At 49.6% G+C, this 25,788-nt stretch overlaps 1 protein-coding gene across 4 annotated transcripts in view; it reads right to left on the reverse strand.

Moving 5' to 3' along the window:
- Positions 1-252: 252 nt before the first annotated feature.
- Positions 253-25,788, reverse strand: part of Hspa12a (heat shock protein family A (Hsp70) member 12A) — a 153,842-nt gene continuing 128,306 nt past the window's right edge. For 2 of the 4 annotated variants that reach the window (XM_021192526.2, XM_029537341.1), the window contains 6 exons: positions 14,608-14,779; positions 11,188-11,274; positions 10,578-10,682; positions 9,610-9,868; positions 5,329-5,432; positions 3,750-4,522 (listed from right to left, as the gene is read on the reverse strand). In XM_021192526.2, the coding sequence (XP_021048185.1) occupies positions 3,885-4,522; positions 5,329-5,432; positions 9,610-9,868; positions 10,578-10,682; positions 11,188-11,274; positions 14,608-14,779 (1,365 nt within the window). In that variant the 3' untranslated portion in view covers positions 3,750-3,884. Of the gene's footprint in view, positions 4,523-5,328; positions 5,433-9,609; positions 9,869-10,577; positions 10,683-11,187; positions 11,275-14,607; positions 14,780-25,788 lie in introns of all 4 variants that reach the window. The other 2 variants (XM_029537329.1, XM_021192545.2) reach the window with 2 other exon arrangements.

A 25,788-nucleotide genomic window follows, 5' to 3' on the forward strand; every position in this document is an offset into this window, starting at 1 on the left:
GAAGGCAAGCACCACCAAGGCCTTAGACACTTAATGATTTCCATCAACTCTTTCTGCCCATCTCCTCTCTTCAGCTAAACCACTTCCTTCCCATTTGGAGGAGACAGGACTCCGGACATCCATGGAGCTCTGGTTCCGAGCAAAGGGCGGGTTGTCAGTACAGCTTGTACCACCGAGAAAGGAGGTGAGCCAGTAATGATCCCCCTATAAATCCACCTACACCCCAAATGAGAAAAACTATTCTAGGCCGTGTGAAATTGAGAGTTTTACTTTATTAGAATCTGTGAAGACAAGGGTTTGCAGACACAATCCTGTCTAGTTGTGAACTGCTGCAGAATTCTGTGAAGTTTGGGTCTATCTTGTAGTGAACAAGACTCCCAGTGGCTGAGATCTTAGGATATTGTTCCATATTGCAAGCAGATGAGAGGTGTTAAGAGATATTATGGCCATCAACTTTTATACTAGTCATCCACTTAAGCCATTCCCCGGCATATGTACCGAGAAGCCTAATCACAACTATTACGTCACTACAATGTGAAGTTCATCTTCGATTAATAATGCATTTTGACTCCTGTTTATATTGGTGCATGCAATTCTTTGCTACCCTGGCAATTAACCAGACCTGGACTCTAAAAGCTAAACTTGGTCTAAGTAACATTCTAAGGGCGGGGCAGGCCCTGTCACCTGGACTCAGCCATGGCTCCCCAGAACCTCTTCTATAGCACCTCCTCTTCCCTACTGCCTGTCACTCTGCATTTATGAATGCCTGCTGTGTACAGGAAAGGTTAGTTAAGTGACCAGATAACTTATGCAAAGGACAATCGGTCAAGACCACAGAACTTCTGGAACTTTCTAAGACTGGGAAATGGGCTCCAGGTGTACTCGCCCAGTGTTCCTACTAGGATTATTTCAGTCAGGGTAGGGACAGATTGAAGATCTTTACTAAAAGGGTTTGGCTACTGGGACTGCATTTCTGGGCCCAAAGGAAGTCCAGTGACATCACACCCTTTCTCCATCATCAGTTTGCTAACAGTGCAGATTTCTATCAGCTCATTTAAGCAACACAGGAGGCAAGGAGATAGGCAGACGTAAGGTAAGGAGTGCTTTGTTAGCCAGGACAATAAGGGCTTGAGTACACTGCTCCCACTCATTCAACCCAACGGAAACCTTGGCCCATGGAGTACTTGGTTCCTTTGATCATGAAGTGCACGCCACCCTGCCAGACACAAAGCGTTTTGGTAGGCACCACTTCCAGAACTAGTGCGTTCAGCTCTCAAAGTCTAGACAGGGAGAATTGCTACATTACTTTTTATACAGACCGTTCAGCTCTGGGTAGGGTGTGCAGGTGTGGAGGGGTGAAGCTGTCTGTCTGGGTAGTCTGTGTGATCAGAGTACTCTGACCCAAGGCACCTCTGTCTATTGCTCAGTCTTGCATACATCGTCCACTGAGGGGTGACAGCACAAGACAGCAACCAGTGAGAACAGTTAAGAAATGAAGCTGTGGAGCTTACAGGCAGCAGCGTTATTAACCAAAATTAAAGAGTATTTTCCTTTTCAAACAAGCACAAGTAGAAATAAAGATTCTGTACAAGATTCTAGTGTTCTATGTACATAAAATTATAACATTATAACAAAATCGAAAGTCTATTTGAGGACTGTGGCTGGAAACACCCATGAGCTTCTGTAGCAGGGTTAGCAGGAGTCCCAGAAGGCAGGCATCCTGAGGTCTGGATTTGAGACCCTGCTGTTCAGTTTGGGGTTCCCAATTGCTTGTTCTGTGGTTTGATAGCATTTTTTTTTTCTCTTTCACATTCTGGCAGGGAGTTCTGTGGCAAGCGGTATGGAATAGAAGACAATAGGTTGAAATTCAAAATGCTATTTAAAATCTGCATATCGGCTATGATGATGGTTCACAAATCCAACTTGCATTTGAAGTCCCTTCCCTCATTCTGTATCTGTCCGTCCATCCACTCATCCATCTGTCTATCTGTCTGTCTGACCGTCCATTCATTCGTCTGTCCATCCACTCATCATGCATGCTTCCAGTGTTTTAAATCAGGATGAATTCCAGCAGATAAGAAAGACAGTTCTGAACAGATAAAAAGGACTCCGAGTCAGACTCTCAACTCTTTATCCTCATTTGGCTCCCGAATGTTGGCAAGTCCAGCCTTGCACAGGAGGAGGAACATAGAGCCTGGCCTCAGGAGGCTTCATTTCCATGGTTCCTTCCCTGCTGCCTTTTTCCTTCTCTGATCCTTCCTGTGAGGGTTAAAAGGGCCACAGCCTCCGAGGGCAGGTGGATCTCCAACCCTCTTACCTAGAGAGCAGAGGGTAGGTGCAGGCACTCTTCCCTGAGGGAAATCTGACAGGGATGGTTAAGGCCACACACTGTGGTCTGTGGTCACTTCAGCTTTGAGGGAATTCTCACATTCCAACACTAAGACTGCAGACCCTGTTCCTCCAGAGTCTGCGCTGCCTGAAAGGGATGAGGTTCAGGACCTGCTCTTGATAAGCACCAGACGATTCTGAGGCCGGACGGAGAGCCATAGGCCTGCCTTCATTTACCAGGTCTAGGTTTACATACTGTTTTTAGATGAATGTGAAAAGCTGCAGGTTTGATGGAGATATTGCATGGAACAGGACCTCTTTTCATATTTCCTTATGGTGGGATTAAGAAGAGGGCGAAGGAAGGGGTTAATTGAAGATGTACATGGTTGGCAAGGCTGTTTAGGGTTTCCGGGTGTGGTGATAGATAAAAACAGAGTAAACAGAAACTTCATTTTCTCCAATTAAATTTCTGCTAAGGTCACCTAGAGTTATGTATGATCTCTGAACTCAAGCTTCATTGTTCTGAGAATCACTTTCTGATCTGGGTTTTCAATTAACTGTGGTCCAAAAATGCACAGTGGTGTTGTATAGTAATAAGATACACTGAGATAGACCAAATTCATATACATTTTATCAAAGTGTTTTCATAACTGTCCTAATTTGTCATTAGTTACTATTGCTAATCTTTTACTACTTTATTAAATTGAACTTTGTCATAGGTATGTATATATAGAAAAAACATAGTGTAGATAAGGTTTGGTACTATCTACCCCTTGGTCATCCACTCAGGAGTCTCAGAATGTATACTCTCCAGAAAAAGGGGTACTGCTGTAATTTGGGGTACGTCACTAACTCTTCAGTGTACAGTTCCACCAAAGCAAGTTCGACCTGCTGTGGAAAATCAAGGCATCCACACTCTTACCCCAACCCCCATCCTGGTTGAGCTAGCCAATGTTGCCCTAGCCTTCATCGAGCCTCCTTGGAATCTAAATTGTATGAGAACATGGTGCCTGGTGTAGGCGGTCTTCTCCCACCAGCTTAAAAACAAAGAATACTGTAAGCTGCCACTGAGTCACCACTGTGAGTCCCACCATAAAGAGAAGGTATTAACTCTGCAGGAAGCTGGTATTTCCTATTCAAGGCCATCCAAGACAATTTTAAAAGACCTCCGATGAATGTTTCCCCCACCCCACCCCCGGCCCACAGTGGGCACGCAGTGGCCACTAAGCCTTCCCTTTCAGAGGCCTCTTCCAAGCAGGCTGCACCCAGTCCTCACTAAGGGCTGTTTGACCACTCAGGAACCCGTGAAAGTCTGGCTGCTCTGGGGTCCTCAAACTTCCTATTTCCACATCATGATATTGATTTTTGAGGTTTCTCTTGCTCTGGTGTACCCTCAAAAAGAATCCTTAGTTAATCTTCGCTCTGATCCTTTCCTACTGAAATTCGGGTGGGCAATGGCAAGGGCCAGGGTCAGGGACAGAACAGTCAAGGCTGAGGTCAGCAAATGCAGATGAGTCCCAGGGGGCTGGTGGCCAGGAGGGACAGTTACAGTTACATTAGTAATTTAAGAAGTCGATCCCCACTTTGACACTCTTTGAAGTGGCTATGTCTACGGCTGTGGCCTTGATCTCAGTGTCCCCGAACTGCATGAGGGTCTGGATTTCTCTGCGGGCGGGAACAGCTGTGCCACCGGTCCCCGTGAGATCCAAGCGGAGCGTGCCACACTTTTTCACCCCTGGGTCGGTGATGAAGCAGACGTCGTCGTGCTCAGCGCTGTAGATGTTGATGATGATGACCAGCTGGGAAGGCTTGGCCGGGGTGTAGCTACGCTTGACAAGCTCCCCCAGGGCCACAGACTGGTCGGCAGAGATGAACTTGTCAAAGACGTCGGTGCACCAGCGTGTGCCGTCCTTTACCAGTAGCTTCTCGGGAGGGTGCTTCCCTTCCACGTAGCGGTTCAGCACGCCCACTCCGTACGTGAGAGGGGACCGGCGCACCTTGATAACCGCAGGGTCCAGGCCGAAGAGGACGGCGCCCTTGAGGATGGTGAGGCCCACATCCTGCGGGATGATGATCCTGCATTTGTCGCCAAAGGCGGCCTGCACTGCCTGCTGCAAAAGGGGCGCCTCTGCAAAGCCACCCACCAGAAAGAGGAACTTGACCGTGGATACCTCAGGCTTCTGAAACAGGTCTCCTGAAAGGGAAGGAGAGGGGCAAGGTCAGGTACCCAAAACCAAGACAGCAAAGGTGGCCCCAGCTGTCTGAGCCTAGGGGAGTCTGAGCCTGACCGATGAGCATCAGCTGGTCACTGGCTTTGCCTGAGCTCACAGAACCCAGTTTTGATTGAGCTGGTCTTAGGAACAAAGGTTCTTATGAAGGAAGCATACACATTGTCTGCTTAGGAACAAAGGCCAGGGCGGTGCCAAGTGGAATCTCAAGCTGTCAGAGGTCATGGTGACTTCAATTAGAATTCAATCTTCGTAACAATAGTAATCCTCCATGACTACCTCTGATAGTCACAAAGGTAGGCGAGGGAGGCATGGAGGGTTTTGGATCCTGGGTGTCCCTGGGGGAGGGTAACCAACACACAGGAAGGCAGCACGGACAGACCCTGTCTTGCTAGAATCCATCCTTCCTTCACAAATAGTTCCTTCTTTCCCGGTGAGCCAAGGATTCCTAAGATTTCCTGACAGGATTCATTTCCCAGGGCCTGTCCCTCTGGGGTATTATGGCTTCAGAGTTCCCCGACCGCTGACCTTCAAGGCCAAAGCGAAGCCTAGGTAAGGGCAGGTCCTCCGCTTCCTCAGCTCGGCAGAATTAGAGGAACAGTATTCAGAGCCATGTCCAGCAGCCTGCCTCACTAAGTGCTTAGGCCTTGCCCACTCCGGCAGGCTTCAGCCTTGTAGCTTCCAGATGCAGATTCCCCACTAACTGGTCTGAGTAAGTACTGTCCCTGTCCCTGCTCTGTCCCACAGGGGCTAAGACGGGGTCGACACTCACGGAGGTGCTCGATGATGCTGTCGATGGTCGGCCTGAAGAGGGCGTTCATGGCATCTGGACTCATCCTCAGCATGCCCTGGGAGGACCACTTCACAAAGTCCACACTGGGAAGAGCATCAAGAGGAAGAAACCGTGTGTAAGTACACAGTGCCAGATTGAACTGCGCAGATGTGTGGCCTGAGACAACATCTGCCCCACATGGGGCAAAAGCGTTCTTGGAAATCCCCCCTCCCGACTGCCTGGATGTAGACCCCCAGATGCTCTAGAGCTAAGACATAACTTATCAGTGTCTCTTTGCTTTATTGCTAGCATTGGACGACCCCAGCATTGTTGGCTCCTCCCTCTAAGCCTTGTGTTCCGCCTCTTGCAGACAGGTTGGGAGTTTCTTCCTGGAACCCTGGATCTGGACAGTGTCCTCGGACCGCCCGCCGCTGGACCGCCCACTGTCGCCCGAACCGCCCACCGTCGCCGGACCGCCCACTGTCAACGCCCACCGTCGCCTGGACCGCCCACCGCTGCCCGGACCTGCCCACCATCGCGACACCTGCCCGCCACTGCCAAGACTGCCTGCCATCATGAGAACGCCGTGGCAACTTCAAAGGACTCAGGGGAATGCTGGGAACTCTTCTTTGTACTTAAGCCAGTCCTGACAATAAAGACTCGGGCTTTGATCAGACACTTTGCCAAGGCCCCATATTTCCTTTTGCAGCCCTGTTCCTTCTCAGGAGTTCCCGTCCTCCAGTTCGGATCCACAGTGGTTCTGCAGGCAGAACTACACACAGCATAACCAAGGCCAGTGCCTAGCACCAGAGACAAAGAGATGGGTCTCTGCCTCTCATGTTTACCCAGTGATACTTGGGAGAGGCTCACAGGATGGGTGTGTTGAACTGATGTAAGCTACGAGACTGTGCTCAGGCACACCTCCTCAGTTCTCTGTGCCCCTGAGGCGTCACAGAGGTGAACCTCATCTTACAGGCCCATCTCTGGGTCTCTGAGCCTCCATCCAAGACCCAGTATGACCAGAGCAGCGCTGTGGAGCAGAAAGAACACTGGACAGAGAGCTGGGCTTCGGGGTGGTCCCATCACTTAGTAACCATGGCCTTTTGTCTCCCGGCCCCACCCTACCCCCATAGAGTCTCTGAACCTGGTCTCTGTGGCTGGAAGCCAAGGTTAACAGTTCTGACCTGAGTGCCTCTTCCAGGGGAGGCTGTGAAGATTAAGTTGATGGTGTGTCTGAAACATTTAGCAATGTTTTGCTGTTGTTGATTTTCCTAGTTTAATGTTGGGAACCAAACAGTATGGAAACCATTCATTATCCGGACTCTCAGTAGAGACCCCATCTTCCTGGGCCAGGACATATTTCCAAGGCATAAGCCAAAGGACAGTAGGTGGTGGGGAATGACCTTGTGGCTGGTTGTGACTGGCTGGTTTCCACACTGGGAGGGTATGAAGGCCCCAGGAGCTGTGTGCCCAGGACCTGGAATTTCACCCAGAGGGCAGAGGGCAGGTGCTCTCTCCAGGGAACCAATGGTGCAAAGAAAACACCATCCCAGTAAGACAGTCAGCTTGGCATGGCCCTGTCTGGAGGGCACAAAACCTGAATCAAATCTACTTTGCTGCTCAGTGGAAGGAATCAAGGCTTCTGGGAGAAACGGCCCAGTCCAGTTGTGGGCGGAGAGTGTGTCATGTGAATCTGGAGAGTCTTCACGGAGTAGAGGGGCAAAGATGCTTCAGAGGCTGGGCTGCTGTGCCAGAGGGGCTCAGAACCATGTGGAAGAGGCCGCTTCTGTCCAAGGTGGGACACGCAGCACCAAAAAGACCATAGTTATTACACCAACCGTGATTAAGTCCCCATTTCCATACAAAATTAAACTCATTGCCTTTTTGAAGGATGCTAGGATCCACTTTATTTTTTGAGACAGGGTCTCACCATTCCATCTAGCCCTAGTTGGCCCAGAATTTACTATGTAGACCAGGCTGGCCCCAAACAGTCTCCTGCTCCTGCCTCCTTAGTGCTGGGATTAAAGTTGTGTACTGCCAAGCCACCTGGAAAATACAAATAACTAGAGGAATGAATAGCTATTTATTCTCTTTCTGTAGTAACTGAACGGTGGAGGAATAACTGTTCCTTAAGGAGTGTTCCAGACATACCACACAGAAAGGGGGAAGGCACAGTATCGTGGCACAAATGGGCCCACCCCTCATGAAATGTGGGCTGTGATCATCAGAGGACACAAGCATTCAACAGAAGAGACAAGCAGGTGGTGCACATCCCCTGATGGGACCAAATGGGAACGTGCGGCAGCTGTGATCGCCCACACGGGAACTGCCTGAGGTTAGGCTTTCAACATCCTGTCACGGGAGAGGAAGGATCATGAAGTCCTACTCCCTAACTCCCTGAGAGTTATACGTAGTGAAGTTATACTCCCTCTCCTCTTGCTGGAGAGGGAGAGATGCTCTTCTTCCAGAGACACGGTGGAAAGGTGCCATGTGGAGCTCTGACTGTCCTGGAACTCACTCTGTAGACCAAGCTGGCCTCGGAGATCTGCCTGTCTCTGCCTCCTGGGAGCTGGTGTTACAGGTGTGCACCACTAATGCCCAGTTGGACCTGCATTTTCTAGTGATTGATCTGGGAGGGCCCAGTCTATTACCCTGGACAGGTGGTCCTGGCTGGCATAAGCCAACCATGAGGAACAAGCCAGTAAGTAGCACTCCTCCATGGCCTCTGTTTCAGTTCCTGCCTCCAAGGTTCCTGTCTGGCTTGAGTTTCTGTCCTGACTTTTTTCAATGGCAGACTGTTATCTGGAAGCCTGAGATGAAACCCTTTCCTCCCCAGCTTGCTTTTGTCATGGTGTTTTATTATAGCAATAGGAACCCTAACTAAGTAAGACAAAGAATGAGATCAGAATACATTATACACATACACAAGAATGTCATGATGAGTTATTACATATAATTACTGTGTGGTAGTAAACACAAATTTATAAAAAGAAAACTGCCACATATTAAGTGGATTTGCCAAAAATTCAAACTTGAATCTGCCTGAGACTCAATGTCAGTGTATTTGCAAAAGCATAGCAAGGGACAGATAAGGCAGATCCAGGAGCCTGTGGGCACAGAGTGAGCAAACATAGACTGCAGAAAGCTCTGGGGCAGCCAGTCAGCCTTCACAGTTAATACACAATGAAGGGTGAAATCAGGAGGGAAGTTTGTATGGGGCTTGAGATACAATGTAGCCTTCATTTGGATACTGATACAAACTAAAGCAATGAGACAGAAACTGATGATGCTAACTGGATTTTTTTAAAAAAGCACTCCCCCCCCAACACACACACCTGTATGACTGTGAGCATGCACAGGTCACGGCATACATATGGCTCAAAAACAACTTTTTAAAGTTATTAGACATGTAGGGTTTTTTTTAATATTTAAAACTTCTGCAGTTTTAATTTCGCAGTAAACTGAGCTATATGTGCAAGCTAGGGCCTTGGAGAAGCAGGAGAAACAGATTCCTACTGGGGTTTGTTCACCTAGTACACTTTGAGTTCTATTTTAGACACTGTGCTACAGCAGCCAGCCTTGTGGGTTGAATGAGAATGACCCTCACAGGCTCATATATTGGAATGCTTAGTCATCAGGAAGTGGCACTGCTTGAAAAGGATTGGGAGGTGTGGCTAAATTGGAGAAAGTATGTCACAGGGTGTGTGTGTGTGGGGGGGGCTTTGAGCTTTCAAAAGCCCATGATAGTCCAGGCCCACTCTCCCTCTCCCTCTCCCTCTTCCCATCCCCCTTCTTCCCTATCTGTATTTATCTCAGCTAGAGGATCTGGATGTAGAGCTCTCAGCTCCTTCTCCACCACTGTGTCTACCTGCATGCCTCCATGCTCCCTGCCGTGCTGATAATGGACAGAACCTCTGAAACCATAAGCCATCCCCTAATTAAAAGCTTTCCTTTATGAGAGTTGTCTTGGCTGTGGTGTCTCTTCACAGCAGTAGAACAGTGACTAAGGTTCCACCCAAACAAAACATTCTGCCTTCATAAGCTATTATTTTCTCAGTGAACACACCAGCTAACACAGAGACCAAGCTTTCTGTGGCCTGGGTACTATGCTAAATGCCTAACAGATAGGAACTCACGTTACTCCCACAACAACCCTTTGAGGTAAGCAGAATTATTAGTCTTAGTTCCATAGTAAAAGTAAAACTGAGGCATGGATAAATTGAGTCGCTTGCTTAAGAGCACACTGTGCATAGAGTCAGAACTCGGGTCAAGCCAACTTACTTGCTCTTCCTCAATGCATGCTCCACGCTGTGGCCCCGGAACTTCTTGTAGTAGTCAATGAAAGAGAAGGGCAGAGTGATGTTCAGGGGATTGGTTCGATCTGGTGCAGCAGCTCTTTTGCGAGACTCAAAGGCGATCATTAGGTCAACCCAGGCTGCCGGGCGTTTGATCTTGAACTGTTCGATAAAATCCTCTCCAAATATTTTGCAAAGCAGTTTTTCAAATTCATAATCGACTCCCAGGGATCCGTATGGTCCACCTGAGTGGGGGACAAGTTGGAAGCCCGTGATATTAGAGAAACAGAGAGACTAAGGCCAAGCACTGAAACACAGGTCTTCCCTGTGTTCTCTGAAGCACACTGCGGCACGCTTGGCACGCAGACAACTACCATGCCCACTCACACCTCAAGACCCTTGGGCTCTTATTCTGCGGATTTTTTTTTTCCTGCAGCAACCTATCCATTTAAATCTTTTTCTTTATAAATAAAATCAATACAGATAACTAACTTCAAAGATCACATTATTCCCTCCCAGGAACCCCACAGGTGAGTCTGGAGAATCATTGGACCTCAGGCCCTGCACAGTCTATTGATGGCCTTGCCTCAGCAGACCTCCCCTCCCAAGGGGAAAAGGCACAATCCTTATTTTGGTGATCTTATTCCAGGTGCCAAAACCTGGCCTTAGATTCGGTCAGAGGTGACACCAAGCTACAGGGAAATCCTGGTAGAGCTTCAGAAACAGAGCCACTCTCCAGTTTTACGGCCAAACCCAAGTGGGGGCTTGGAAGACATTTAGATACATTTTGCTTTCCAATTTAGATACATTTTGCTTTCCAATTGTAAACAGACGGAAGGGCCCTCTACCACCCACAGTCCATATGCTTGCAATGCTGAGAGAAATCTGAAGTGGGTGAACTAGAAGGGTTGGGGGGGAGGGGCTGGAACGCTATGCAGCAAGGCAGAGGCTCACCTGTTGCTTTGTACAGCTCCTTGAGGTGCCCCTCTGGTAACCGTATCTGATGGACGGTCAAGTCTACTGTGCCTCCGCCACTGTCAACAACCACATACTTGTCCCCTGGCACAGAAGACAGCAACCTTATGATACATCTCATGTCTGTTCCCCCTCAAACAAGCTGGCTCAGTAAGCATCATCGACAGCTAGCTCATCTGCATGGTGGGCTTTGTTAATTAGCAGCGTAACAAATGGATGATAACTAGAGAATCTAATCATACCCGTCCAAGAAGGAAGGCTAAGCATGCATGAAGCAGCAGCTGGGTAAGACTCTAGAAGACCAAATATTCATGGTACTTGTCCCCTCCATGTCCCACAGCATGCAGTTAACACAAGACTCCCTCCAGAACTGGGGAGCCTTATCTTCCTTGGGAAGAGTCTATCTCTATGGCTTTCTGACATGCAAACTTGCAGCTCCCAGCAGGGCAGTCCCTGAGCCAGTGGCCTTTAAAGCACCCAGCCACCGAGCATCTTCCCAAAGAGCAAATGTAATGAATATGAAAGCACTTGTGCCAACAATGAAGAGAGATAATGATAAGTAGAGGGAAAGGACATCCCAAGACACTACCTTCCTCCAGCTCAGACCAGATTTCTCCTATGACATTCTCCACCAAAAAGGTCCGACTCTGCCGGTTACGTCGAACGTGTTCCTTAGCTAGTGGCCAACAGAACGAAAGAAATAAAAAGGACCAAGCATAAGAAAGCATGAAGAAGCAGACAGTCATCTGAAGCTATTGGAGACAATGGCATGGCGGGTTCGGTGATGGAATGTTTACTGACACTTGGGCCAAAAGGATTAATAAACATGCCATCAAACACCAGAAAGCCAGTCCTTCCAAGGAAAGAAGCCCTGATAAGGGTATCTTTGCCCGTGCCCAGCTGTGAAGAAGCCCTGACGAGATTCTTGGCTCTGGCGACTTTCTTCTGGGGAGTGGGTTAATGAAATGGGCCAGTTTCCCAGCAGCCTGTGGTGCACTGGGTTAAACCATTTCATGTCATGGTGCTTTGGAACGCTGGATACATCTTCCTCATGGGAATCTCTAGGGTAAAAGGATTGAGCTGCTTCCCTGCAGCTGTTGAGGACAATGTGCGGTTCTGCCACATGGTGGCGCTTGGCCCACAAGGTAACATCTGAACCTAGGGGAGCCAGGGGAAGCCTCTGCTGTGTGCCCAGTGACTGGACTGCCTTGGGGACAGATGGGGCTCAGGTAACTGTCTGGTGCTCAGCTGAGGAAAGTTGGCTGAAGCCAAAAGACTCGGAAATCCCACATTCTTGTTTGGAAATATGAATCCTCGAACCAAAGACCCTTGCTACTTTTAAGATCTAAAATTCCTAAGTTTGGAAAAGGCCACAGCCAAGTGGGCTTTGGGGGCCAGTCACTAGCCCTTTAGGCTTCAGTCTCCTGATCTATAACATGGGGATATCACTAGCTGGTCTAGATTCCTGCTTCCCTAATGCACCCTGCTTGTCTACGAAATGCCTGGAGTGACACAACTAGTAGGTGACACCAGAGGCAGAACACCTACTATGAGACCTAGCGGTCAGGAAATGATAACTCTGATGAATGATTTATTAGAGCAGCCCCGGGGTGACAGAGGAAGGCTCGGCTGCCTCATCTGCCTTCCCTCTCCCCATCATTATGTTCTTTAAATCCCTGAGTTACCCTACACCTGAAATGCCCGAGAGTCCCTCCTTAGTGATGATCCAACAGCATCCTCCACCTTCTAGCCTCTTTCTGTAAGAAGCAAACTGTGTGCAAAATCAACTTCTCTCATGATTAAGACCAGCAAACACCAAGCTTGCTCCAGGTTCTTCAGAGCCTGAGCTGAAGTGGTCAAAGGGACACCTTGGGAGGGATCCCCAAATCCAGGGTTCTTGCCTACTTCCCACACAGGGGGGCAGGTGAAGTATATTAGAGATTACATACTTCCCTAGCATGCAAGGAGGCTGACGTCATATCCTAGGCACTGCAGTAACAACTGGAAACAATGCTTCAGACCTTCCAGGAATCTAGCTCACTAAAACAATTTAGATAGCCACAAAATGGCATTCATTAAAAAAAAAAAACATAAATAAAAATATAAATATAAAAATAAAAAAAGCTGAGCAAGGCCTGACAAAACATCTTTCCACTTCTCAAAGAACTATCCCAGCTTTTCAGGTAGATTAAGTCCAAGATTGGACAAATGAGTCTTTTATGGATCCCATTAAAACCTATGAAGAGTAAAATACTGTTCCCTGCAAGCCCTAACTGTGGATGCTCAATGACTTCCAGCTCCATCCCCCTGCAGTAGTCCCTGCCCAGGGACCTGTGATTATGAAGGACCCTCGGCTTGCCAGATGTGCTGAAACAGTGCTCCCCTGAGGTCCTCCAGCTCCCCATCCCTGGGAGAGCCAGTCCAATGGCAACGTAAGCTCACAACTAAGCCCCACCCTTGCTGCCCCTCCAAGGCATGTTGGTCAACAATGAGGGGACAGATGTGACAGGAGCAGCAGCCACTGGGAGACTAGGCAGATTAGAGGCAAGGAAACCCAAAACCAAACTCCCGAGGAAGGCTCTCACTCGAAATCAGCAGGTGCTTCCTGAAAACCGAGGGCCATTCTTACACTGTATGTAAAAGCTGTCATGGAGTCAATAGAGCCTGATATGAATCTCTGCTTATGAGCCGAGAAATAGCTTGTAAGGCACAAGTTTGGTCTTCTTTCTAAACAGACTGCGGAGAAAGATGAGTCTTTGTGTGTTTGAAATGATAACACGAGTTCCCTCGAGGAAAGCCTGGCCCTGGTGTCCCTCTGCAAAGGATTCATGAGAATAAGGACTAATCTAGCCCTTGGGCCTAAGGGGAAAATCTCTGCATTCATTCTGGGAGAACAGATCTAAGGAGTTAATACATAGCCCCTGGCAAACAGACACAGCAGCTGGGGACAAGCATAGCTCTTGCCACCTCCTGGTCACAACTAATGACCAGACCTGGGGATTAAAAGGAAAGGGTGTCCCCTGGGATGGAGTTGTCCTGGTGAGGATGACTGAGGAGTGGCCTGCAGAAAACTGCACACAGAGGTATGGAAAGTGCATCTGCTTGGGAGTGAGCCTGCGTCTGGGGTATTGGCAACAGCAGACTCAGGCTTCCCGTGTGGGGACCATGGAAAAGGTAGGTCCAAGCTTAGGTCAAGCAACATTCACTAATGTTCTTCTTGTCCTTGCCTAGGCCTGGGCATTCCAGGGCCACTTGGGGGTGGACATGGGCAGAGGGTACATTTCTGCCCACTCGGTCCTCATCTAGGAGCGGAGCAAAACTCAGAGCTGGGGAGTGCAGCACCTCCCAACACAAATGCTATTCTCTGTTAGTACCCAAGCTTTCAGTGGTGCTATGACCATGACATCACCTCTCCAAAACCCTGGGAGCTCTAGATAGACCCACAAACAGAGCAAACAGTTTTGGGGACCGAGACAGTCATTTATGTAGGTGGCTTATTCAAGAGGCAGAGCTCCTGAAAATACCCAGCCTGGGTCAGACTGAGCAAGTGCTCCTTCCCGCAGCTAAGAGTACATCTCCTGGGTCAGGACAGATCTGCCCACTCGGTGTGTGTAAGGCACCTGATGAGCTCATCACACCCTGCAGCCCAGAGGGTGAGTCATGACCAAGTCAACAGTGTTAATGGAGGAATTAATAGCAGGCAAATTAAGTTAGAGTAACTCAGTTAATATACAGGGCAGTCTCAGGGCCTAGTAAAATGTGAGGCTAAGACTCACTCTCAGGCCACCCTGGTTCTGGTGTCCCTGAGGGGTGACAAGCCGTGATAGCCAATGCTTAGTTTTATCTTAGGGACCAGATAGAAACACCAGGGAAAGAGGCTTAAGACCCACCCTTCCCGTGGAGCATCCCACCCCTCACAGCCTGAGGGCCCTTTAGCATCATCTAAGCCGAGTAACACCTGGGGGTTGGGAGGGTGGAGCAGAGGGAGGGAGAGAGAGAGCAGAGGTACCCTGTGCAAACCCCGCTCCTACTGTGTCACTGGCGCTGTACCCATTGACCACTGCCTTGCTGCTGAGTTCGATCATCTGGTGCAGCCGAAGCTTCCGGCAGTAGATGGAGGCTGCCTCGGGCTCCAGGGCAATGATGAGCTGCTCTGAGTTCTCGGGGGAGGCCAGGCCTGCCTGGAAGACAGAGACAGAAGCTGGGACCCGGGATTCCCTGGGCAGGTCTGCTCGGAGGACATTGCACCTTGTCTTGAGGTTCAAACACCCAAGGGAGGATCTGAGTAATAAGCTTGGCTTGCTCGGGGTGGGGGTGGGGGTGGGGGGATTCCCTTCATAGGCATCTGCAGAGATTAATGGTCTGATACTGAGCTCTGGAAGTCCCTATGTGCACAGGACTCCTGGGGAATCCTGGCTCTTGGGGCTTGTCCAGATCAGAACTAAAAGGTGCCATGGATGAGGCAAGGAGAGGATGCACCGTGGATAAAGGTGGGGTTCGTTATGCAAGCAGCTGGGAGTCAGAGTCACAAAGGCCCCAACACTCTGCACCCATCTCAGAGAGAGGACAGGTGGACCCATTCCCTGTGACGAGGGTTGCACACCCTCTGACAGAGGCTGTGCAGATCCTAGTCTTAGTGAACCAGCAAGCATGTGACGACCCTCCTGATGTCACCAGAGCGCTTGAGCTCCTGCCACTTGCCTGACATGTGAGAGTGGCCCCCAGGGGAAACCTCCGTGGAGTCCCTTATTTCCTAGAGTGAGGATGGACAGTCAGACAGAGGTTTTAGCCAAGGCCTTTATTCTTTCAGTAGTTCATCATATAGTATTTTGTTTTATTATTTATTTGCTTGTTTTTTTTTTTTTGTTTTTTTTTTTTTTTTTGGAGAAGGCGTCTCATGGATCCCGGGCTGACCTCAACCTTGCTATGTAGTCAAGCATCCTGCCTCGACCTTATGAGAGCTGCTCTGGGATTGTGAGTGTGTGTGTCACTGCATCTGTTTGATGTGGTGCTAACAACGAAGCCAGGACTTTGTGTGTAAGAGACAAACATGCTACCAATGGATACAGCCCAGCTTCTACATATTCCTACTATTATAACAGTTATACCCCTAGGTTCCTATCTGCAGCTCCATCTGCTAAAACCTGGCCTCTTCCTTGGCTGACAAGAGGCAGAAGTGTTTCTGTCTCATGACATGTGACCTGTCCCAGTCACCTCCCCTCCAGGCCCTGGAGGTCCTAAGGGTACCCCTTCTGCGCATCCTCAGAGAAATGAGCCTTGGTCTATAACTGCATCCTTGGGCACTCCAGGAGCCCTGGGCCACAGCAGGAGCTCTTCCTGCACAGGCTGTGCCTGGTGCACAGGGCTTTCTTGGCTGCTAGCAGCAAGAATCATTCCTATCACCATGTGCTGTTTTTCTGCTGTTTCTAAGGAAACCAAAAGATCTGTTTCCATGCCACGCCTGCTTGCAGAAAGTCCTCCACGCCTACCCTCACTCTATACCAGAAGTTTAGCAGACAGAAAGTGTACTGACAGCGTATATTCACAGGAGGGACAGCTAGGAGCCAAGGGTAGAGGGAGAGCCTTTCATGTAACTCCTTCACTAAAGATGCCGTCTCAGTTACTTTTCTATTGCTGTGATAAAACACCAGACAGAGTTACAGCGTTGCTGTGGCAGTGATGACAAAGGGTTTAATTGTCTTAGACTTCTACATTCCAGTTCATCATCAAAGGAACCTGGAGGCAGGAGCTGATGCAGAGACCATGGGGGAATGCTGCTGACTGCCTTGCTCCCCATGGCTTGCTCAGCTTGCTTTTTTATAGAATCCAGGACCACCAGCCCAGGGATGGCACCATGCACAATGGGTGGGACAGTCCTCTGTCAGTCACTAATTAAGAAAATGCCAAGCCGGTTGTGGTGGCACAAGGGTTTGCTGAAGGAGGCAGAGGCCGGAGGATCACAAGAAAATATCCTACGGGCTTGCCTATAGCCTGATCTTACTGAGGCAATTCTTCAGCTGAAGCTCGCTCTTCTCCAGTGACTCTAGCTTGTGTCGAGTTGACATAGCACTAGCCAGCACAATGAACAGGCGACTTATAGAAAGGTGTTTATGTTGTCTTACAGTTCCAGATAGCTCGAGTCCATAATGGCAGAGCAATGGCCCGGGGGCAGAAGAAGGGCTCACATCTTGAGCCACGAGCATAAAACAGAGAGGGCACACCAGGAATGGCTCTAGGCTTTTAAACCTCAAAGTCCTCTCCAGGAACATACTTCCTTCATCAAGGTCATGCTTTCTAACACACCCCAAACCAGTGCTATAACTGGGGACCGAGTACTTAAATGTCCAAGAGAATGAGGGACATTTATTACTCAAACCACCACAAACAGGAGGATACCAAGGCCCAAAGAATGTCCCAATTGTCTAGGACAGGAAATACTCCGTGGAACAAGCATAGCTAAGCAGAGACATGTTCACATATCCAATGTCAGCACAGGTCAAATCAGGCTCCTTAAATCACGCAAACTCTCCTGTCTGGAGTGCTGCTGGCCTTACAGGGCAGAGGCCTGGGCCTGGCCCTTTGACAAAACCTCTTCCTCTGGTTTTAGGCACCATCTCTTCATCCACTGGGAGGAACAACATCAGATAAGGCACTGCCTGGAGTTCCCTACGGCAATCGCACTCCAATGTCATTGATAACATCTGAAAGAGCTGCGCCACCCAGATAGGCAAAGGAAAGTCTTCATTCTGGATGCACCATGTGCCCCTCTAGGACCATAACCACTTCAGGATGACTGGCTTCAAAACCCACACCCATACCCTGCACAGTGGGGTGCCCCTTCCCTACGGCCTCGTACCCCCAGCTATGGCCAACTACATAGGCAAGCAATGATGATACACATTAGCCTGGACCATGGGGCAAATAGGCTGGGCTGCCCTTAGATGATACTGACTTAGGCATGAAGGATCTCCCTCTGCTCTCTGTGAATCAGTTGCAAGTGCCCCAGGTCCACCTCCTCCCCAGGTCAGATCATATACCCTCAGCACACAGGCAGGTAAAGGTGCCCCAGCAGATAGGAAGGGTCAGTCACGTGAAGTACCACAGGGATGCTGAACCTGCCAAGCCTCATTTACTGAAATCCAAAGTAAAGCAAGGCTGAGCTCCCTGCCAAAGGACAGCTCCTGTGCTGGGCAAGCCTTTTCTGGGCTTCTAGCACCAAGGCCTCCTGGGAGAACAGATGCCTAGAGTCAGCTTCACCTAACTCCTCACCCCTTGACATCCTAAGCAAAACTGAGTTAGAGGGAAACCGTGTGTGTGTGTGTGTGTGTGTGTGTGTGTGTGTGTGTGTGTGCGCGCGCGCGCGTGTGTGTGTGTATGGTATATGTGTGTGGTATATGCATGTGTTTGCGTGTGTATATGTGTGTGTGGTGTGCATGTGTGTGGTGTGTTTATGTGTATGTGGATTGTGTGTGATATGTGTTAATGTGTGTGTGTGTGTGTGTGTGTGTAATGTGGTGTTGATGTATGTGTGTGTGGTATGTGTGTGTATACATGTGTATGTTTGTGTAGTGTATATGTATGTGTGTGTGGTGTATGCATGTTTGCATGTGTGTATGTATATGTGGTATGTGTATGTGAGTGTGTATGGTGCATGTGTGTGTTTGCATGTGCGTGCAATGCACAGAGGTGGGAAGCCAGCTTCAGGTGTCCTCCTCCGCTGCCCTCCACCTCTCCCTTGTGAGGCAGCTCCCTGAATCTGGAGCTCGGCCTCTCAGCTCGCCTGGCTACAGAGATCCAGGGATGCGTCTGCCTCTCCCCTCTCCCTAGTAGTGGGGCTATAGGCACAGTGGCCATGTCTGGCTTTTACAGGGTTTCTAGAGATCCAAATTTAGATCTCATGTGTATAACATGCACCTTACCTACTATACCAAGTTCTCAGCCCCACAAAATCTTTATATGGAAATGGTGCTCAAGGGCACGAGTCCTGGGAGATAAAACCTGGGATAGTTGTGTGGCTGACTATTAGCAAGATGGTCTCTTCCTCGCAAAGCCTAACATTGAAAGGACACCTCTGGGGTCCTGGGGAGATGGTCCACAGGAAAGAGCTCTTGCTGTTCTTACTGAGTACTGGAGTTTCACTCCCTGCACCTACAGCAGCTCAGTCACTTGTAACTGTAACTCCAGCAGATCCTAGGTCCTGTTTTGCTACTGCTGGGCACGGTAGTCACATGCACAGACTCTCTCTCTCTCTCTCTCTCTCTCTCTCTCTTTCTCTCTCTCTTAAAAAATCAGACATAGACCAGGTGTGGCAGTGCATACCTTTTACCTTTCATTTCAGCATTAAGGAGACAGAGACTGGTGAATCTCTGTGAATTTAATTCCAGCCTGGTCGACAGAGTTAGCCCTAGGAATTCCAGACCTACATAATCGAGAGACTCTGTCTCTAAAACAACCACAAAAAGACATGCCCAGGATGATGGAGTCTGCCCCAAACAGCAGAGGCCATGCCCACACTGAGGGGCTGGCTTGGTTTCACAGCAATGCCTGTGACCCATTTCCACAGGGGCTCCCACTGCAACTGTGAGAAGATACACAGAAAAAAACAGAGGTGAAGGTGTGCACCCCACTCTAGAAAGGAGGAACCACCATGATGAAACAAAGTCTGAATGGTGTCAGAGGTCTGGATGATGTCAAGCATGTAACTGTAGTGGTTTGGATGAGGAATGTCCCCCCGTAGGCTCACATGTTTGAACACTTAATCCCTGTGTGGTGGTTTGAATATGCTTGGCCCAGGGAGTGGCACTATTTGGAGGTGTGGCCTTGAGCAAGTGTGTCACTGTGGGTGTGGGCTTTAAGACCCTTGTCCTAGCTTCTGGCTAGTATAAACACAGTGGAGCAGGATCCATGGCTCCAGTTACATATGTAGCAACAGGAGGGGAAGCCCTTGGCCCCTGAGAGGTTTGATGCCCCAGAGTAGGTGGATGCTGGAGCGATGGGTCAGGTGAATGTGGGTGGGTAGGGGAGCACTCTCATATAGGCAAAGGGGAGGGAGGAGGGCAGATGTGGGATGTGGGGGTTGATGGAGGGGTAACCGGGAAGTGGGATGTCATTTGAGATATAATGAATGGAATGATTATTAATAATAATAATATAAAAAGTCCCTTGTCTTAGTTGCCTGGAAGCCAGTCTTCTCCTGTTTGCTTTCAGAACAAAATGTAGAACTCCCAGCTCCTCCTGCGCCATGCCTGCCTGGGTGCTGCCATGCTCCTGCCTTGATGATAATGGACTGAACCTCTGAACCTGTAAGCCAGCCCCAACTAAATGTCCTTATAAGAGTTACTTTGGTCATGGTGTCTGTTCCTGGCAGTAAAACCTAAACTAAGACACTCTGGTTGGTGACTGGTGCTTGAGAAAGCTGTGGAGCCCTCGGAGGCGGGACCTTGCTAGGGGAAGGAAGCTTGTCCCTGAGGGCAGGGCTGGGATGTTCAGAGTTCCGCCCTTCCTCCTGTTTGCTCTCACTGATCCAGTGTTGAGGATGTGCTCTCTAGGATTCTTTTTTTTTTTTTTTTTCCCTTGGTTTTTCAAGACAGGGTTTCTTTGTATAGCCCTGGCTGTCCTGGAACTCACTGTGTAGACCAGGCTGGCCTTGAACTCAGAAATCCGCCTGCCTCTGCCTCCCAAATGCTGGGATTAAATGCGTGCGCCACCACGCCCGGCTGCTCTCTAGGATTCTTAATCCTGAGTTGCCACCTCCACACCAGGATGGGCTCTTATCCCTCTAGATCAGTGAACTCAAGTGAACTTTCTCTACAAGCTGCATTCAGTTGTGGTGTTTTATCACAGCAACAGAAAAGTAATCAATGTAGTAACCATAACCCATTCGTTTGTTCCAAGCCCCATCACATTAGCCAAAAGACCAAGGAGCTTTGTGGCCGCCAGTGAGCTCCTATGGAGCCACAATGGAGAGCTGTGGGAAGTGACTCTTCAAAGCCCTGCAGGGGTCAGCTGACTCTGTACAAATATTTCTACTTTTCTGGGAGCATCTGGGAACCACTCATACGCCCCCAGGGACAGGAAGAGATGGAAAAGAACTGCCTAGGCCTTCAAAATTGTAGACAGCTTCATCTCTGGCAGGAGAGCCTGTGCTCAGGTACTTAGAACCACGCTCATACAAACTCCCTGGCCCAGAGATCCGTGAGCCCAGGGTTTCTCTGCCTTTGGAGCTGGTATTTTGGAGTTACTATTCCTGTGTGAGCTCGTCTCTAATGGAAGGCAGGCATAGGGGTAGTTTAGCCACCTAGGACTCCACTCCGTTTGGGCTATATGTGTGCACGCACGCACACACGCACGCACACACACACACACACGCACTTGACAGCCTAGATCCTTCATCTGCACACATACTCCTCCCTGAACAGCCCACCTAGCAACGTGTTAGCAACAGAGGACTGCACATTGCGCTGAGCAGCACACACACTGTGCTTGTAGCAATGGAGTAAGTTTTCTCCCTAAAGACCCTCAAACTTCGAGTCAATTCAGTTGCCTATGTCTGGGCACAGCAAGTAGGAAGGCCAACCCGACCTGGACTAGTTTGGGGTACATGTACAATAAGGCTAACTATGTCCTCAGAGTGAACATTCAGAGACATTCCTGCATTTATCATCTTATGCCTATGCCTAATCGGGTTTGTATATGATTTAAAAACCAAATGCTTCATGGGAAGGGACAGGCACAGTAGAGAAACAGGCATAAAGCTTCATCCACGAAAACTACCTCCTAGTCATCAAATGTGCCTTCATTTGTGCATGAATATATACAGCCAATCTTAAGAATATATTTCTTTTAAATGTTTTGAGTAACACTTTCTGGCTGCTTTGTGACTCTGCCTTCTTTCTTGCGTGAGACACCAGACCTTAGAAACCAGTCCGTACCCTAACCACCAGTAACACTACTGCCAAGCATTTCAGTGTGCCGCTGACTATGTAGAGTTGGTTCAGACACATCGAACCTCTGCATTGCGCTCTGCACTCCCTAAGCACAACAGGGAGGTCTTCTCACTCTGTAGCAGATCTCGGTTGCTCAGGAGGCAGCTGCTGAAATAGTGAGTCAACCCCTTCTCCAGCCAGCCTACTGGCCGTGGGCTCTGTTGAACTGAACATGAGCATTCTGTAGGAGGGCCCTGGGTGTCCTGAAATGTGTGCAAGCCTGCAGCATGCTACCCCACTTACTCCTCCGGGATCTAAAACTGCCCGGTAGGAGCTAAATTTTAAAGCCCTTCTGGAATTGTGAGATCCACTTAGGAGGTGTGGGCGACTGAACCGCTCTCCGGGGAGCCCACAGAAGTGGCTGTTTACCCCAACTACTCAGGTCCTCGGTCCTTGCAATCTGCCAGGAAAACCTGCCAAGAGACTTTGTCCACAAATGAGAAAGATGGCCAGGCCAGCTACACGTTCTACTGGGCTTCTGTCGAGTCCCAGCTGCCCCAGATGGGAGTCGTACATGCACTTAGGTTTCCCCTGATAGGGTTATTATTCACTGCAGCTTGTCCAGGCAGGAAGTTACATGCTGTGTCTCCATGTCAAATGAGGTCACTGTACATGGGAGCGTCATTTATTTAAGAGGCTTCTTGAACTCACCAGAGTTACACATTTTATGCAATACGCCTCTAAAATAAAACTGGACAATTTCCTGTCCAGGATCCTCTGAGATTCGGCCTTCCCCCGCTTCTTCTCCCCCACCCCCACCTGCCTCCCTCCCTCCTAGATCTTTCCTGGAGGCCTCATAAGAACAATCCAGTGTCCTTTCTGCTCTCTAAGGATCCATAGCTATCCAGAGTGTGCAAATTCTAAGGGATTGAGATTTGGCGTTCTTTCTCCCATGACTGAGACTAGCAGCCTAGGGAAGATCTCTAGATAAAGCAGATTGGTGTGCACAACTCTGCAGCCCTCAAGGGCACCAACTCAAGCAGAGGCCCTAGACCTAGTCTAGACTAGAGGATGCTCATCCTAGCTCTTCTCTCTCAGAGTAGCCTTCCCTCCCTCTGGCAGGTGAATATAACATGAACTTGTACTAAGAAAGTCTCCTAAGAGCTCGAAGGAGGGCCTCTGTGTTTCCCATGTGAGCAGAATGGCCGCCCACCTTCCCTACCGTTCTGCTGGTACACTAGTTCTGCTTCATTCGCAGGTCACTCCTGTGGGCGGGCTGGCAGGCAGCTACCACCGCATAGGAGGAAACAAATGCTCATCTGATTAATAAGGTCCTTTCATGGGGATTGATAGATACCCTGTGAGCATTCCCAGAAGACACTGGGCTCGGAACTCCGGTTTTGCTTGTGAACTGCATTAACCAGAGTTCTCCAGGGATATGACACGGGCAGGGTACTCAGAACACACAGCAAGAGATTTGGCTCACGATTACAAAGCCTGATGAGTCCCAAAATCTAGCTGGGTAGCTCCTGTCTGAAGGACCCAGGCTCAAAACCCAAGAAGAGCTGATGTTTCCATCAGAATCCAAAGGGAAGAAAAGAAAGAGTGTATGTCCCAGGTGAAAGGCAAGCAGGAAGGATTTCTTCCCGCTCAGAGAAGGGTCAGCTCTTTGCCCTGTTCAGCCTTCAGTCGGCTAGAACAGGCCCTTCCATGTAACAGAGGCACCCGCTTACTCTGGGCAGCTAAATGATGATGTTCAAAGCATCCTTATAGGAACACCAAGAGCATTATTTTTAACCAAACATCTGGACAAACTCTGACCCACTTGAGCTGACACACAAAATTAACCTTCCTGGGACTGGACCTTCCTCATACTATAGTTTAAAAGTAGAGGGGTGTGGTGGACAGACGTTATGTGCTGTAACCCCAGTCTTCCTGGAACTCTTCCCGAAGGCAAGCTGAAGACAAGGCAGACCAACCATACCCTGCGTGCATCCTCTAAGTTCCTATGTGTAAGCCACTGGGCCCCATGAGCGACCCGAGGACCCTAATTCAGCTGGGCCGTTCTATCCAGTGCCTTTCAGAGCCTGGCACACAGGGGCCCCAGTGTAAGGGCCTAATGAAGAAATGAGTAAAAAAAACAAAGACTAGCCGGACAAGGTGGCCATATTTAAACCCACCTGGTCATGTGACCTGAATGGAAGTGTCAAAGCAGAACGATAAAGGGTCAGCACCTGAGCTGCAAGAACACCAGCAAAGAAAGGCTAACCTGACTTGGAAGACAGTCTCAGTGTCCTGCATGCCTCTGAGCAAACCAATCCTCCTGCCTCAGCCTTCTAAGTACTGAGATTACAGGGATGAGCCGCCACGCCTGGCTTGTGAGGCCATCTTTATTCCACCAAAGCCAAGGATACTAGGCCCTCCCTTGTCTGATTTTTCTCCTGAGACTCCGCAGGGTGAGGCTCCACCCCTTGTCCTACCCACTCAGAGACTCCATCCTAGGAAGAGCCAGGCCAGAGCTGCCCAGCCTAACCAACTGACCAACCACGCACCTCTCTCTTTTTCCAGTCTGAAAATAGGATCTGACCCCTCTACAGGCCACATATTTGCTGCTGAAGCCTTCCTGTCGGCTGGGGAGTGCGAGCTGAGGCCATGAAGTTTGCATATCCATCCTGGGAACAGCTCAGAGCATGGTGCAGTATGGGAAAATGGTCAAGTCCTGACCACCCACCTTTGGACACGCCCTGCAGGCTGATGCCCAGGGCTTCTGTGAACAACTAAGGTGCATCTGTCTATCCTCCTTCTTTTCTTAAAGGTTTGCCTCTGCAACTTCCTGCCTCTTACTTCAGCCCTATAAAAGCAAATCTATTTTTGGCAGCTTCATACATAGAGCCAGATTCTCACCGCACAGAGGAGGGGAGAGCAGAGGAAACAGTCCCGGAAAGGGGACTGTGAATGGAGGATAATCCGCCCTTGACCTTGAACAAGCTGAGCTCTGGGAGCTGCGCTGGGTAAAGCCCTGAGTACTGAACAGCGCCTGTGGCGCTCAAACTCACGGGGCCACGTTACCACCTGCTGGGGATCAGGGTGATTCGGTGATTCTTGGTAGGAAAGGATCATATACGCGGCTACTGACTTGATGTCAGAAGTCTGCCTCCTGAGAAAAAATGGGTATGGTGCCTCTCGAGAGGTCTTATGAGGACAGAGGACAAGGAGACATCTAAGGTACTGATGACGTGCCAGCCCTGGCTGGGACTGAGATTAAAAACCAAACCCTGACTCTCAAGGCAGAGTACTGATCCAGGCTCATCAAACGCCAGCTCTGCTGGGGGCAGGGACAGACCACAGAAGACTGCTTGGCACTGCTTGGCACCGTTTTCTGTGACGGTAGGGAGGCTGCATTGGTGCTTTCCTTGCTGCTGGCAGAAAACACCCGACAGAGGCACTTCAGAGATGGCAGGGTTTATTTTGGCCCCAGGTTTGAGAGTGCAGTCTGGTCACGGCCATGGAGGGAAAGGCATGGTAGCGGGAGCCTGAGGCAGAGGCTCACACTGCACCGCCAGGAAGCAGGGAGCTGAAGGTTGGTGCCTGGCTCCCTTTCTCCAGTTTAGTCAGCCTAGGACTGCTGCCCATAAGAGGTGCCTCCTGCAGTAAGATGGATCTCCCCACATCAACTACGGCCAGAAATTTCCTCACGGACATCCTTAATGTTTGTCTCCTGGGAGATTCCAGATCTTGTCAAGCTGGCCATCAGAGAGGCTATGAACGTCTACGGCTCTGGTGAACTCTTGATGGCTGGTCACCATCCTTGGGAGAATCTTGCCTCTGAGGGTGACACCATGGAGCTGTCCTGACGTGGGAGCCCTCACCCTTCTCTGAGAGCCCACATGCTTCTAGATGGCCCTGACAGGCAAGTAAGCAGAGGGTGGTCCAATTCCCAAAGGCAGGTGGCCACTGTCAGCTCCTGGCCATGCTGAATCCTTGCCCCTATCCCTTCTTATATAAATATTCTTGTTTCCAAGGCTTTTCCTGAAGTTTTTCATGGTCTTTCATCTAGAGGAAATGTCTCTGAACCACAGCTTGAAATCTAATCCCCAAAATTTACAGTGGAACCATGACCCAGACACATGAATCCAGAGGGAGGGAAGAGGGAGAGAGGGGAGAGAGGAAGGGGGAGAGAGGGAAAGGGTGAGGGAGAGGGAGACAGAGGCAGAGGGGAGAAGGAGAAGAGAGGGGGAGGGGGAGGGAGGAGGGAGAGGGGAAGG

This window comes from Mus pahari, chromosome 1, assembly GCF_900095145.1.
Source record: "Mus pahari chromosome 1, PAHARI_EIJ_v1.1, whole genome shotgun sequence".
NCBI lineage: Eukaryota > Metazoa > Chordata > Mammalia > Rodentia > Muridae > Mus > Mus pahari.